This window comes from Musa acuminata, chromosome BXJ1-8 (genome assembly GCF_036884655.1).
Source record: "Musa acuminata AAA Group cultivar baxijiao chromosome BXJ1-8, Cavendish_Baxijiao_AAA, whole genome shotgun sequence".
NCBI classification, from domain to species: domain Eukaryota; kingdom Viridiplantae; phylum Streptophyta; class Magnoliopsida; order Zingiberales; family Musaceae; genus Musa; species Musa acuminata.
Genome location: NC_088334.1, coordinates 8844070 through 8860167, shown reverse-complemented (window position 1 = coordinate 8860167; position 16098 = coordinate 8844070). Strand labels below are relative to the sequence as shown.

The following is a 16098-nucleotide window of genomic DNA, read 5'->3' as shown; positions in this document are numbered from 1 at the left end:
GTAGTCTTGAATTTGCATGAGGTTATTTCTATTTATAAACAAGTAATTAATATATTTAATTTTAATATTTTTTAAATAATTATATCATAATTAAATTATTTTTTATTGATCAAATATTATAATCAAAATCTAATTATATTTATAATATATTTTATACCATTGTATATAATCTAATAGATTAATATTCTATAGTGTCAATATCGATCAAACCCTCGATGGAAGCCATGTCCATCAACACAGTAGCGTCGCTCCTGCTGATCAGTATATCAGAACGGATCAAAGAAGTCGCTAATGCTGTCAACACGTTAGCAAACGAAGCCATGAAAGCTTAACGGAGTTTCCAAGGAACAATAGCTGCAGCCCATGTCTTGAATATGTGACGAACAATTCTATTCACAAAGACCTTTTCCTCTCCAAAAATATTTATTTTTTATACTTGCAAATAATGAGGCAAATTATACTATCATCTATTGAATTAAAATTTGAATACAAATGTCACAAATATATATATATATATATATATATATATATATATATAGTGTAAGATGTCATTTTTCTCCTTTTGTAGACTCAGCTTTAGAATTTGTAAATAAAAAAAAAACATTTTTAATTCACATAAAACAAAATTCGTGACTTTTTCTTAATTGAAATAATAATTATTTTTTCTAGGAATAATTTAAATACCTGCTGAGAGCGCATGCATCGCACGTGCACAAGGAATTCGAGTCGGAATCCGTATCGGAGCAGAAGAGAGCGTAAGTACGTCGCCGCCTCGGTGCTGTTACGGTTCGATCTCGAAAGCGAGAGATATGGAACCACAGCGAAACGGCGGCGGCGGCGGCGGCGGCGACGGAGGCGATGACGTTGCCGCCGTTAAGGAGATGCGCCAACAGATGGAGGACGCCATCGCGGCCCGCCGCCAGTCGCAGCAGGAGCTCCTCTTCTCCCTCCACTCCCTCGTTCCCGACTTGGCCTGCTCCCTCGACGTCTCCCTCCGCGTTATCTCCTCCTTCAACCGCCGCCCCTTCTCCCCCACCCCTAAACCCCCCTCCGATCACCATCCCCTCACCCCCCGCCGCCGCCACCTCCCTGATGCCCGCACCTTACCACGCACCCGCCCCAAGCGCTCGCCGCCCTCCCCCGGCGCCGAGGGCGGCGGCTCCGCTGGCGGCGACCGCCTCTCTGTCGTCCGCACCATGGTCGCCGTCTGCCTCCTGGAGCTCGTACCCTTCACCGAGATCGACTCCGCCGCTTTGCTTCGGCGGCTGGAGAACGACCAGTCCTCGGCCACCCCTGCCGAGAAGGCTGCGCTGGCTGATCTCGGTGGGGATGTCGGGCCGATCTCTGCAGTCGAGATGGCGCTCCGGCGAATCGCCGAGGAGAGCGGTGGAGTGCAGCTGGAGGAGTTCACCGTGAACGGGAAGACCACGCTGATGATTTGGGGCATCGATCGGAACAAACTCCTCAAGGAGCTTCCAGAGAGCTCTTCGCAGGGTCAGCAGCCGCCACCACGTCCACCGTCGACGGAACCCAGCTCGAGCAAGGGGAATAGTCAGTCCCAGGCCCCAACAATGGCCGGAGTCGATAATACTTCCATGACGATGCCAAGTCCGTCGCCGGACATGTGGATGGGGCCTTCCGACACCCATCTCGCTGGAATGCCCCATATCTTTCCTGGGTCTGGTGGTCCGCCTTTGGTTGGTCCGAGGGGAGCGCCTAGAGTGGTCGGCATGATGGGGATTCCACGGATGATGGGATTTACTCCCCTTCAGAGGCCACTCATGGGACCTGGTAACACTCCGGGTGGCCCTAATCTGGCGACGCCGAAGCAAAGCTCCGAGGAAGATGATCTAAAGGATCTCGAGGCATTGTTGAATAAGAAGACATTCAGGGAGTTGCAGATGTCGAAGACAGGAGAGGAGATTTTGGATCTCATTCACCGCCCTACGGCAAGGGAGACTGCTGTTGCTGCCAAGGTTTGGATACCTCACTTTAGTTTATTGCGGCTCTTTGCATCCTATCGATTCTACATAAAGCATCAGTTCATATAGTAAAAGAAAGATGATATATGATTCTAAATCAATCTTGGGGTCATTACAGCTGCTTAATGGTTCGGATTTGGAGAGCAATTTTACCTTCGGGATGTGTCAAAACTGTAACTTCTATGATAAATGCTTGCTTAACTGTGGCTGCTAGAATGCTGTCTTAGATAGGAAGGTGGTCATTTGTCTTAATTGGCAATTGTTCTATCCTTTTAACATTTTATGTTTATACTTTATACAACAAGCCATGCTTCCAGCTTGGCTTTTAGATGGACTAGAGTCATGCTCATGAAGGATTCTGGAAGATCCAACTTTTGTTTCAAGTTTTAGTGTTGTTCTCAAATGCAAATTTTGGACACAAGAAACACAGAATTTAGTGTAGCCTGTCTCCATTTTGGTCTTTTTTGTTGGTCTAGTTTATCTGAGTGATGGAAAAAAACATCATTGAATGCCACACTTGGTTGGCGTATGAGGTGGCCTTTCGATGTTTAGGTTCTGCCTGAGGCTTTTGATAAGCCTCCAGATAGTTCATACTAATTAGGGTTGCGAGGAAAAACATTCAAGTGAGTATTCTGTAAAGGAAGGGACATGATTGATCTCAGGTGCATGTTATGACATGGCACAATTGGACTTCCATTTGGTCAATCTGAACATGCTAGTTAATTTGATTGGCAAAACTTGATCAATTCTCTGTGAAGTTGCCATTTCAACTTGAGTTGGCAACTTGCAATATTTAATGGATTGTAAATAACATTTCGGAAGAGGCCTAATATCTAGTTTGTGTTCACAATCATAAATCTCTCATTCTATTTTAATGTGTAATGCTGATATTCTATATTAATATTGAAAGTAACCTGGCTTGCTTTGTTTGATAGTCTGAGAAGCGTGCTTTGACATGTAGTTCTTCATGCATTGACATGCATATTGAAATCTGCAGACCTTGGCATATATCATCTGTTCAATAAATATGAAGGATATCTTCCATTGATTTATTGGTTAGTGTTGCTTGCATTACCGACTCTAAGCCAGGCAATCCTTTTCTCAGTTCAAGACGAAAGGGGGCTCTCAACTCAAGGAATACTGCTCTAATTTAACTAAGGAAGACTGCCGTCGCCAAACTGGTTCTTTTGTTGCTTGTGATAAGGTTAGTGTTATAGTTGAGATTTTGTAAGAGTAGCTTGCTAATCATTGCCATTTGCCATGTTACTGGAAGGTCAGGAGTTCTATTTGTAAATTACATTTTGACAACTTGCATCAGGTTAATATAAGTGTGTCTTATCATTGTTTTATTTGCTTTATTGTTCTTGGTTATCTTATTTTGTCATGTGCAGACAAGTGAACAGAGACGAGTTCACAAATTTGGTTGTTACCTTCTAGTTGGTATCATTAATATGAACATTACTCAAGCATCAACATATATATGGCACAGCTGCATTATTGACTAAACTAAGTTGAATCAATCATGAATTTTATGAACTCCAATTTTAATACATTCATTAGGCCTTCTACCAATCTCATGATATCTGAAACCACACTTTAAGTCAGTGTCACTGTTCTGTGTGCATCCTTTAATCACCTCAACAAAGCAAACAGTAAGAGATATAGACAGTTGGACTCTATTGACATTTATAAATCTCTTCAATCTATGAAGTTGCTAATTTTTTGAAGACCTGTTACCTTTGAACTTAGTGTGTGTAAGCAAGAACGTTCCTCGGTGTGTCATTCTCTCGCTTCTTTATAATTTTTCAGGTACTATATTCAGTGTAAACCATCTTAGATTATATGGATCTCTGTACATCCTCTCAGTTTCCAGGATGCAAATTCTGTGAATCCTGTTTTATCTGTTCAGAAATCAGCTCGTCTGGCATCGCATGTGGTGCTACCATGCCAACAGTGGGAACATTCCTCAGCAAAGAAAGCCATTACCTAATTCCATCTTTCTGCGTAGCACTTTGGCTTCTTTAATGGTTCAGATGGGTCACATGTTCAGAAATAAACTTAAAACTCTGATAAGATCATCCGGTTGCTCGAAGAAGAAATATATAAAGTAAAGAAATATAGATCCTCATGTGTTGTGGGTGTGTTTAGGTGCAAGAGGCACATACCTTAGGTTCTCCTTTGGATCCTATGTGCTTGTGTGAGACTAGGAGCATAGTCTATTTCTTGTCTGCTTTAGTTGAGTGCATCTTTATCTACACTCGAAATGAAATATTTGAAGGATCTACATCAACTGTTCAATGTGTGTACAAAGCAGGGTTTTGAATACCGGTTCGTATTGGCATACCGAGCTTTGCTTGGTCTGGTACTTACTAGTATGTACTGTCGGTATACCCTAAAATCTTAAAAATACCTTTATCTATCACGTCAGGGCATACCAATCAGTACGCCTTGATAATGGTCAAAATCCAAGGTGGTGCCGGTCAAAACACTGATACCACTTGGTAGAGGGCGGTCTGTGTACTGGTATCGTCTTGGATCGGTATGTACCACTCGTACTGGGCGGTGCACATCGAAATTGAAAACCCTGGTACAAAGTAAGACTTTCTTAGAGAACTAAAGCCATATGTTTTTGTTGGTATTAATGATGACATTGAAGTCTTAAATAGATGATTTGTCTAGTCAATTCTGCAAGAGAAGAAAAAATAATTACAAGAACAACCATGCATTTGCATGCCAATGTATTTGGTGCGAATGCAGGTGAAATATTTGTTGGCATATTGAGGATATCTCAAGTTGCACAGGAAGAAACTTGTCAAGTGTCAGGAAACATAGACTGTTTCAGTGAGTAGATTTAGATTATGAAACTGAATCAAAGACAACCAGCAGTAAAGAGGTTAGAATTATTTAAAGTATGAAAAAGTTAAGAGCCTAATGATGACCACAAGTACTTGTAATAGACTATGTGGATCCTAGCTGCAATTAGCTCCATCAAAGGCAGTTTCTTGCTATATTTCTTGGTGGTTTATGACCTGATGTCCTTTCTTGCCTCTTCCAAGTTTTATTTAGTCTTCATAATTTTCAGGACATTGAATCTTTTGTTGATATGGCCAATTCTATGAATGAAAAATTGAAGTAGGTTTTTTTGCTTGTGATATATACACTAAAACTTGACAAGTGGCAATCCCAGGCAAGCCACCTAGAATCTCTAGGGTCATTATGTCTTTTTATCACTGGTTGTAAATCGAGTTTTCCTTGGTTTTCATCTCCTTATTGGATGTCTAAGTTGGTATTGCTGAATGCTTGGAATAATTTGTTTAGTAACTTTGTGTCTTATATGTTATTAGACTTTAGCAATTTGGCACTCCCTATGCTTTCACTTGTTATTGCAACAATGACAACTTTCCTGACATGAAGCCGTACTCCAGAAGATCAAGGCTCACTATTTTACGACCTTATTTTTTAGCTTAGTTGCTTTTCTGTTGAAGGTTTTTGATCTCTCCTTTATTTGCAAGCAGGTTCATTTCCGCCGTATTATTGCTCCACATACTGATACAAATTTAGGTGACTGCTCTTTTCTCGATACATGCCGTCATACAAAGGTTAACTTGACTTTCTATTGATTTTTAACTAATTCCCATTCTCCTTTCCTGGTTTACATCGTTTGACATATTCATGGCAGACTTGCAAATATGTTCATTACGAACTCGACCAAACACCAGATGCTCCAATGATACTGGGATCTACTAATCTTCCACCTCCAAAGCCAATAAAACCCCGAAGGGCTGAATATTGTTCAGAAGTTGAGCTCGGTCAACCCCAGTGGATAAACTGTGATATCCGTAACTTCAGAATGGACATTTTGGGACAATTTGGGGTTATCATGGCAGACCCTCCTTGGGATATTCATATGGAATTGCCATATGGTACAATGGCTGATGATGAAATGAGAAATCTTAATGTACCTGCATTGCAAACTGATGGCCTAATATTCCTTTGGGTCACCGGGCGTGCAATGGAACTTGGACGTGAATGGTTAGTTATATATATTTCCTTTATTTTCTTTACAATTTGCTGATAGTGTGATTTGGTAAATAGATGGTTGAAAGCATCAATGACTGACAAATTTCTAGACACAAAAGCATACGTGATGTTCATGCATAGGCCTGCAAGTGTTGTGATCTTCATTCCTTTGTTCCTTGCACTACTCATAGCAGCTATTGAATATTTTTAATCACCTGTAAGGCTGAACCTTAAACCTGCTTTATCACTTCTTATTTACTCTAATTTTGGTGTTTTATGGTTTATCTGCCAATGTTATTTGATAAATGAATCTTTTGATTTTTCATGTTACTCATCAATCTTTTATCCTCTGTACTTGGTTTTGGCCATGACACCAAGTGATGTTCAAGTTGATAGGTCTAACATTTAATTAGAATCTTGAAGTTCTGCTGCATTACATAGCCTATCTTTTGATGATAAAAATTGTATCTGCAATCAGACATTCAAGTGGTGGAGAGTAGCATACCGACTATTGGCTACACGATACAAGGCTTCATAGTTCATACCACTTAGAAGTTAGAACTTGGACCAAACTTAATACTACTAGAAGAAAACTAAGGGGCTATTTGGATTGAGATTAAGTCTGAGAATACAACATAGTCCTGTAATAATCTTTAAAGGGCCTCGTCTTGTAAGATTTATACTGACTGGTTAAAGGGATGCATTTATTTAAGTGCAAGGCTACAGTCAATGGAATAACCAATTTAAACAACATGGTCGAATGACTTATTTCCTTCTGTATATCATTAGTCTGGATGAAGGTGTAAAGCAAAATCCCTACATTCGTAAACCAAAGTTACCAAACAAGTATCAATCTGAGGTATAAGTTTAGCTTAATTACGGGACAACTTCACTTATTCCCTTCATGCTTGATCAAAACTAATCTTGTGTTTATGTGACCTCCAATTGAATACTCAATTTAACCAAGTGGTTTTTGCTGATACAAGAAGAGGCTATTCAGTTTCTCAGGATATGGTTATCTCAACTCTTTAGTGCACCGTGTCTTGCTTTTAATACTTTTACCGTATCCATGAAATAAATGGTGACAAGAATTAGTTATAGTTTGCTATGTTGTTTTTCTTTCAGGTTGAACAAAATTGAAGTTGTATTATAATCGATTCAAACTCTCTGATGATTATTATGAGTCGTTGCTATTTTTGATTCAATTAGATCTTTGTATGTGTTCTTTCTGTTCTGCTACTACAGAGCAATATGCAAAATTTATTTGTTCGAACAACTTGTATCATGATGGTAGGAGGATCTTGAATTAGCTCATCTAAGCATTTCATATTCTTACCAGTTTAGAGCTTTGGGGATACAAACGTGTCGAGGAAATCATTTGGGTGAAGACCAATCAGCTTCAACGGATTATAAGAACTGGACGCACAGGGCATTGGCTCAATCATAGTAAGGAACATTGCCTCGTTGGAATAAAGGGTAATCCTGAGGTAAACAGGAACATTGACACCGATGTTATTGTAGCTGAAGTTCGGGAAACAAGCCGAAAACCTGATGAGGTAATAAATACTATTTTGTGACTGTTTTCTATGTAAATGAATACAGACAATATGTATCGACATACAAATTATCTATCATACATCATAGTTGTGAGGATATAAGAACCCCTTTGGGCTCTTGCCCTTTGCTCCTCGTTTGGGAACGTCCCATTGTCGCAGCTACTTCTTTCTTGATTTCATCAACATCTTATTACATAATTTTGTAAATATGAAGGGATTGAATTTGAAAAATCTGCTTCCTGAACTCTTCACATTTTTTGGTATATTTCTGACATATGCTCACTTGTGCCCATTGTAATATTTCTGGCTGCTAGCTGCAACTGATACATGCTTGAACTGCAGATGTACCCGATGCTGGAAAGAATTAGCCCGAGGACGAGAAAGTTGGAATTGTTTGCTCGTATGCACAATACGCATGCAGGGTATTCCCTTCTAGTCTATATCATGTCTACTTGGTCTTAGCTAATTTTTTGTACATGTGCATATCTTTTACTCGGTGTTTGCATTGGTGCTTGCTTTTATATATGTGCTTGAGTTCTGCCTGTGAAAATGGTTTTCATTTTGATCCCAAGATACATCATTTAATACATCCTTATCATATTGGTTCATGTATAAGCTGCTACCGAGTTATTTCTTGATCATTTTCCTTGGTGAACTCATGGAGAACTTTGGTTGACACCACGGAACATAATGTTCTCGCATGTATTGTTCCACTTAGAAGTTGCACCCCCTTCTCATTTTCCTTCATGTTGTTGTTACTCTATGTGAATTCCTTGCAGATTATCATATTGTTGAAGATGTATTTCTCTTTCTGGATCGCCAACTTGTTTTGGGAGGTGGAATCATATGTACCAATTAATGGTTGATCTCTTGTAATCAGGTGGCTGTCACTTGGCAACCAACTGCAGGGGGTGCGGCTGGTAGATGAGGGTCTTAGGGCAAGGTTCAAGGCTGCTTATCCAGATGTGGAGGTACAGCCAGCATCACCTACCCGAACGACTTCTGCCATGGACGCAGACTCGAGCGCCTCCCAGATGAGGGCACCTTTTGCAGGCATGGAGATGAAGCAACCAACCGACCAATTTATGGAACCAGTTGCATCTGCCGGCTATGCATCTGTTGGAAAACCAGCTGCTCCAGATGCTGAAGCTGCAGCTTAGTAGTAAAGTTTTGTGGAGCATAACACACTGCATCAGAGTCAACGTCAATCCGATGTGAAGCAGGCTTGAAGCTTTGTGAACTGCTAATGTCATCTTTGATGCTTTCAGAAGTGCAGCAGTGGCCTGAAATCCGAGTCTTTCTTAAAGTATGTTTCACTGTGCTCTCCTAGATGATTTAGAACAGGTTTTGCACATGCTTGAGCACCAACCGATCTCTGTAGAATTAGATAATCTTGAAGGTGGATTGTGTATTAATAGTTACCTCGTGGTTTGGACTGACTATTTGTTGGGGGAAAAAAAATTATATTATAAGATAGAAATGAATCATGTTTTTGTCATCAATCCATTTACTTCCTCAAAATGCGTCGAGTCAAACGCATCCAAACAAACCTTTCTCCACTTCCAAGTTGCGTTCAAAATTATCTTATGAGGCAAAGATGTGGTTTAATTATGATTTCACACACTCTCTAAACTGATCTATAACTTCTTATAATCCAACTTTATGCAACAACTTATATACATAGAACTGCCTCTAGATGTTTAAATTAAATTAGTAAGACTTATTAACCTAATTTAAAATAACTTTTGGTTTTGATACTAATTCATATATATATATATATATATATATATATATATATATATATATATATATAGTTTTATTTATCTTAACGCCGTCGGTTAATTGACAGAAACATAAAAACAAAAGGTAAAATATATTCTTAATGTTTCAATCGATGGTTACGAACAACGATATCGTTGGGGGGTTATGGGTGACTGTTATGAATGAGAAGAGTGGTGACGAGAGGTGAGGATCGTTTTATATTTGTATTAACGTCGACGCAATTGCCTAATGGACCTTTCGTCGCTGTGCATTGGATGCTCGACATCTATATCGATGTTGATGAGGGTAATAATTACGATAAGACTCGCATGACACCCGCTGACGTCCCGCTCCCCTGTTAGTCCGACATCGCGTGACTGACACGGGTCAAAACGCCAACCGAGGCTCACTAACGATCGCTCAGGTTTAGTTCCACACGCTACGCCGATGGCAATGTCAGACGCCATCAGAAGGTACGATCTCACCCCTTGCAGGCAGGCGCATCAGGTAACACCGAACCCCCCTTATAAATACCCTTGCATCCTGAACGAAAAAGAGGGACACCAACATATACAACAAACCCCCAGTGACTATTCACTGACTGGATCGTCGGAGGGGTCGGGTCGAGTTCTCCCGTCCCGACCTGTGTGCAAGAACGAAGGCGAGGCGCTTCTCTCCGGGCGCGTCGGCAAGGAACCCCCTCGTGAAGGAATCGGCGACCCGTCATCCGAACCCGAACCAAGCCGCGTCGACCCCGAGGTCACGGCTAAAAAGTTGTTTACACTAACATAATAGCGCTAGAAGGAGGGCCGATGTCAAGGGATCGCCAGGCTGACCCGGCCGAAACTGCGATCGAGGGGGCGCATCCGGTCGGGGTTCCAGGGGAGCATCCCCCACCGACAGGTCTCCGTAGCGAATACCCCGCCTCTACTTCAGAGCGCTATTGGCGAATCTTCAACGACCAGAGCTTGTTACCACCCGACGCCCCCTCCACCGAGCCGCCACCCATCTCGTCCGAAGCCTTTCTCGACCTCACCCACCAGGTCCAAGTTCTAACCGGTATGATACAGTCCATTATTCCACTCGTCTCAGGAACGCTGCACCCCCCGGCCACCGAACCGGTGCGATAGTAGGAACCGCCTACTCAAGCTCAGACGCAGCCCTTGGAGCTTCCCACTTCGCCTCGGGTCTCATCGTCCTCGCTCATTGGTCGAGTCACGACGGACCGGAGGGGCCACACCCAACCCGAGGCCTTTCCTTCGGCCTCGACGGACTCCCTGCGAGCCCAGCTACTCCTCGTCAGTCAACGGCTTGACGAGGTACAGAAAGAGGTCCGTAGGTCGAGAGGAGAGCTCGGGGAGGACATACATCAAGGATCTCCATTCGTCCCCGAAATACGGGATCAGACGGTCCCACAGAACTTTCGTCTCCCCTCTCTCGACACGATGACGGCCCCAGCCGGCTGGACCGATGACCCCCCAGAGTTTTTTGCCGAAGAGGTCTTCGCCTTCTTCCGAAGACGACCAGCCTCAACGTCCACTGGGGCCTCCCTCGAGCCAGCCCTCGCCTCGGTCGGCAAACGCGTGGTCAGGGCCGCCGCGGTCTTTCCCCCACGAAGGTCTCGGAGAAGTACCATCTCTGCGCAAAAACACCAACATCGGTTAGCTGGCGAGTTGGTCCCTAAAGTAAACCCTAAAGCTACCCCTCAGGCCATACCTCGAGGCATCGGGCTAAGACCCGCCTCGACCAGCCATTGGTCGGACATATTCCCGATGGCTCTTGAGGCTGGGAGAATTTCTTTAAGCCTCCGCAACTCTCGGCGCTCCCCATCGTCCAGACCCGGGGCGGTGTTGTCTATCACGCGCGCCGCCCATCGAAGTCCTCCGAGCGGCTGACAAAAAAGAAGCGCCCCTTCCATCCCTTATTACTGGAAGGAGCCCCGCTCACTCGGAAACCCGGTCGGGCAGACAGATAGTAACCCCCCGACCTCTTGGAAAGCCAGAAACAAGAAAGGAAGAGGGATCGGGTCGGGGTGATGTTAGCGTAGTGGCACTCCCCCAGGAATGCCACCAGATAGCGCCAAGAGTTGGGCGCCATCTGGGACAGGGAGATACGCCACCATGAGATACACAAAGTTATGATGGGGTGCAAGGGGAGGCGTAACCCGGCCTCAAAGGCGTCAAGGGTAAGGGTGAAACCCCTGGGAATCGGGTCATATGCCCGTTGGCCAGGCTCGGGAGCATGGAGGACAAACTCCTCCGGGATGCTGTAGTGGTCCCGGAGGCGACTGAGCGACGACTCGCTCACGGTGGAGTCGAGGTCGTGTGGCCACATCAGGGCCTCAAGGGCCCGGGCCGCCTGTTCGTCGGAAGACGAGTCAGGGTTCGACACAACCATCGTTTGCTCGCCTTTGGGCAAGGAGGAGGACGAAGAGGAAGGGGAAGAAGGCACCATCCTTACCGATCTTTTGAAAAAGAAGAAGAACGGTCAGCGCAAACGAAATGATGAAGCACGAAACGGCAGAATAGAAAAAATGTGAGGAGACATTCGAGGGGCTAGCTGCACACTATTTATAGACAAAATCCCGCCAAAAATACCGACTCTTTCCCTTCCCGGACATGTCGCATCGGGATGACGCAAACGTCACTCCGTCATAAATACAGCTTGACAGAATGACCAGCGAGTGCATTGCACGTGGCAAACAACGGGCTTGAGTCACCGGTCTTCTCGAAAACCGGCGATTCACGAAAAGGTTCGTCCCCTGGACTTCCGAACAGACCAAAGATTACCCGGCCGCCCACACCTCCTGTAGCATAGCATAAACAAATCCAATCGAAGTAGCTCCTCGACAGCAGCCACCTGTGTTGTGTTCTTCGGCCCCGTGACGCCCGAAACCACGCCTGCGTGGCCTGTTCGCCCGAGTTCAGCTCCTCGACAGCAGCCACCTGTGTCGTGTTCTTCGGCCCCACCTGGGGGGAGAATGATGAGGGTAATAATTACGATAAGACTCGCATGACACCCGCTGACGTCCCGCTCCCTTGTTAGTCCGACATCGCGTGACTGACACGGGTCAAAACGCCAACCGAGGCCCACTAACGATCGCTCAGGTTCGGTTCCACACGCTACGCCTATGTCAATGTCAGACGCCATCAGAAGGTACGATCTCACCCCTTGCGGGCAGGCGCATCAGGTAACACCGAACCCCCTTATAAATACCCTTGCATCCTGAACAAAAAAGAGGAACACCAACATATACAACAAACCCCCAGCGACTATTTACTGACTGGATCGTCGGAAGGGTCGGGTCGAGTTCTCCCGTCCCGACCTGTGTGCAGGAACGAAGGCGAGGCGCTTCTCTCCGGGCGCGTCGACAAGGAACCCCCTCGCGAAGGAATCGACGACCCGTCATCCGGACCCGAACCAAGCCGCGTCGACCCCGAGGTCACGGCTAAAAAGTTATTTACACTAACAGATGTCGACTTAGATATAGAGTGACGTTGCTCAGAAATCATATTGACATTGACATAGATATAGAGCGATAATATTCTGTGCATCTGTATCGACGATTCTTTCATCGTTTGATAATTATGTTTACTACATTATTGTAAATGTAGAGTGGCTGAGAAAAATAATGTACACATGCAGCTTCTTGATACCGTCAAATGTCGTCGTGTCCAAGACACTCAGTTGGACTTTAGATCAATCGTATGGCAGTCGTTAGTTTTGCATGACTCTCTCTCTATCCTTTCTCAATCCCTTTTTGTACAATTTCACCATATTCAACAACTCACACCGGAACGAGTTGGGACTGTCTCCAATCCCAGCTGTTTGCTTTTCCTCATTGTCTCCGCCGTCGGGAGATAGCCCATCATCTCCTCCTCCGCATCATCATCTTCCCACCGAACTCCACCATGTTTTCCCAGCTCTGTCGTGCGGACCCGTGAGCGAGATGAATGAACAATGGGTCCCCCTACCCTCGCATCTTTTGAGGAGTCGAACCCATGATTGCTCCTCTTCTTTTTCCTCGAACGTTCTACTAGGTATCCGCTGCGTCCATGATTAACCTGCTCCGGTGCTGGTCCCAAACTAGCGAACGGTGATCCACCGAGGGACACTTCCAACTGTCACTCTTCCCTGCCGCCTCATACAGCCACCAAAGCCCCGACGCATCACATGGCCACCTGAATAGTTCCAACGACAAGTCGACCAGTGGGTTGCGTTCGCTTAACGGGTGCTGTCCCGACCGCGTCAAATCCGCGTCTGACTCGCTGCAATCAATACTATTGGCCGAACCAACTTCCGACCCGCGGGATTCAATGAATGGGCCCCATCCTAAATGCCAAAGCGATCCGCCATGTCACGTAGATGGTCTTCCCGAGATCCCACTTACCGTTCCGTGACACATGTTGCGGCCAATGACGAGGCATGCTTCGGCGTACATGGCCTGCTAATTGCTCCTCCAATTCGTGCAATCCACGCCATCGTGGTTTCCCGAAGATACCTTGACGGCCTCGTGTGTTCGAGCCTTTGTTGTCGTTTTGCAACGTCAAACGTACGGCGGGCATTTTAGCGAACACAAGTTGGGCGTTAAATGAGTTTGTCTCTCACACACTTCCTTCCCTCTTCTTTATACGCCTCGTGTCCTCGTCCCCTTCGGCTGTCGTTTCTCTCCTCCTTCCCACTCCGCGTCCTCCTTCGACTCTGCTTTGTGCTCTGTGTGAGGGCGGAGAGGGATGATACCGATTAGTTTAGCGTCGGGGGTGATGGCTGTGGTGGGCGGGGCGGTGCTCCTGAGGATCGTCCTATCGTTCAAAACGCTGGTGCACTGCTTGGGGCGGTGGTGGCGGTGGGTGGAGGAGCGGACGCAGGCGTACCAGAACTTCGAGATCCCGCGGTACAGCGATTGCGGGCAGGAGAACCCCCTGTACCGCCGCGCCGCCGCCTACGTCGCCGCCCTCCCTTCCCTCGAGGACGCGGCTGCCGCCAACCTCTTCTCCTCCGGTCGCAAGCCTAACGACTTCTTCCTCCTCCTCGGTCCCGGCCACTCCGCCACTGACTCCTTCCTCGGCGCCCGCGTCTCCTGGACCAACGCCCCCTGCGCCGGCGGCGTTCCCCGCCTCGTTCTCCGCCTCCGCCGGCAGGACCGCACCCGCGTCCTCCGGCCTTACCTCCAGCACGTCGAGTCCGTCGCTGATGACCTCGAGCTCCGGCGAAGGGAGGTCAGGCTCTTCACCAGCTCCGTAGGCGTCGGCGACGGCGGGGGCCCGCGGTGGCGGTCGGTGCTGTTCACCCACCCCGCGACGCTCGACACGGTGGCGATGGACCCGGAACTTAAGGCGCGGATCCGCGCCGACTTGGAGTCCTTCCTCAAGGGTCGAGCATACTACCACCGCCTCGGTCGGGTCTGGCGGCGGAGCTACCTCCTCCACGGGCGCCCCGGGACCGGCAAGTCCACCTTCGTGGCGGCCATGGCCAAGGTCCTCGGATACGACATCTACGACGTCGACCTCTCCCGCGTCTCCGCCGGCGGCGACGACCTGAAGGCCCTCCTCCTCAGCACCACCCCCAGGTCGGTGATCCTGGTCGAGGACCTCGATCGCCACCTCAAGGGCAAGGGCGTCGGCGAGGAAGGCGAGTCGCAGCTCACTCGGATCCTAAACTTCATGGACGGCATCTTCTCGTGCTGCGGCGAGGAGCGGGTGATGGTATTCACGATGAGCTCCGACGGCGGCGGTATGGAGGGGGTGGAGCCGGCCGTGCTGCGGCCGGGACGGCTCGACGTGCACATCCACTTCCCGCTCTGCGACTTCACGGCGTTCAAGACGCTGGCGAGCAGCTACCTGGGCCTCAAGGACCACAAGCTGTACCCTCAGGTGGAGGAGGGGTTCCACAGCGGCGCCAGGATCAGCCCGGCGGAGGTCGGCGAGATCATGATGGCCAACCGTGGATCGCCCAACCGGGCGCTCAAGTCGGTGATCAGCGCGCTGCAGCAGGCGTCGTCGAACGCCGGGCGGAACCCGAGCGAGAGCGGGTCGGGGCGGCGGTGGGAGGACCCAGCGGCGGGCAGCGGCAGCGGCGGCGGCGGTCTGGGGTTCGGCAAGGAGTCAATCAAGGAGTTCAAGAAGCTGTATGGGATGATAAAGATGAAGAGTGGGAGCAAGAAGGAAGACGCGACGCCGGCGGCGTCGGCCGCGAGCGCAACCCCGGACAAGCTCGATAAAGATCATCCACATTGACGAATCAATTGGGTTTCTGGAAGCAAGACTACATATCGCTCGCTCTCTCTCTCTCTCTCTCTCTCTCTCTCTGTGATCACTAAAGAAATCGGTTTGGGGCTTCAATCAATTTTGATCTGGAGAGATCGAGATGGGAGCATCGAAAGTGTAGAAAGATTTAGGGAAGAAATTGGTGTGTTTACTGTAAATGTTACCTTTTGCGAAGAACTAGTTTTGTATTATTCATTCATTGTATGGGCCTGTGGATGTGCCCCAAAACACGAGCGTTCAAAGTCGATAAGGAATGCAATGCGCCACAGAAACGGAGGTCAGATAGATTTCCTCGTGGCACTGCCACAGAACTCGAGATCAGATCTAGTGGCTAGGAGGGCAGATTCGATGCTGATGATTCATACATATTAGCCATAGCCCTCGCACCCGATGCTTGCAGCTCTGGATTGAATGTGGCTCACTTGTGACGGATCCATCTTCTTGCAGCGACTTGCTTGCCCTCCCATCTCCACGGCAGCCAGCCGGCGTGCATCTATCTATCGTCTTTGTGAA

The 16098-nt window shown here is 46.9% G+C and overlaps 2 protein-coding genes across 2 annotated transcripts; both read left to right on the top strand.

The window, feature by feature from the left end:
* Positions 1-729: 729 nt before the first annotated feature.
* On the top strand, positions 730-9060 carry LOC103993223 (probable N6-adenosine-methyltransferase MT-A70-like). Its single transcript, XM_009413201.3, has 7 exons — positions 730-1976; positions 3088-3186; positions 5498-5581; positions 5662-6014; positions 7342-7558; positions 7901-7980; positions 8439-9060. Exons 1-7 carry the CDS (start codon positions 810-812, stop codon positions 8716-8718), a joined length of 2280 nt encoding a protein of 759 aa, XP_009411476.2. The 5' UTR covers positions 730-809; the 3' UTR covers positions 8719-9060.
* Positions 9061-13237: 4177 nt separating this feature from the next.
* LOC135587421 (AAA-ATPase At2g46620-like) lies at positions 13238-15784 on the top strand. Its single transcript, XM_065078820.1, has one exon. It carries the CDS (start codon positions 14053-14055, stop codon positions 15553-15555), a length of 1503 nt encoding a protein of 500 aa, XP_064934892.1. The 5' UTR covers positions 13238-14052; the 3' UTR covers positions 15556-15784.
* Positions 15785-16098: the final 314 nt, after the last annotated feature.

Bases quoted from the DNA above. Each gene is read 5' to 3' on its own strand.
- LOC135587421 (XM_065078820.1), top strand. From the start codon at position 14,053: ATGATACCGATTAGTTTAGCGTCGGGGGTGATGGCTGTGGTGGGCGGG.
- LOC103993223 (XM_009413201.3), top strand. From the start codon at position 810: ATGGAACCACAGCGAAACGGCGGCGGCGGCGGCGGCGGCGACGGAGGC. The intron at 3,187-5,497 runs GTTAGTGTTATA...ATTTGCAAGCAG, and splicing joins CTTTTGTTGCTTGTGATAAG to GTTCATTTCCGCCGTATTAT. The intron at 7,559-7,900 runs GTAATAAATACT...CTTGAACTGCAG, and splicing joins CAAGCCGAAAACCTGATGAG to ATGTACCCGATGCTGGAAAG.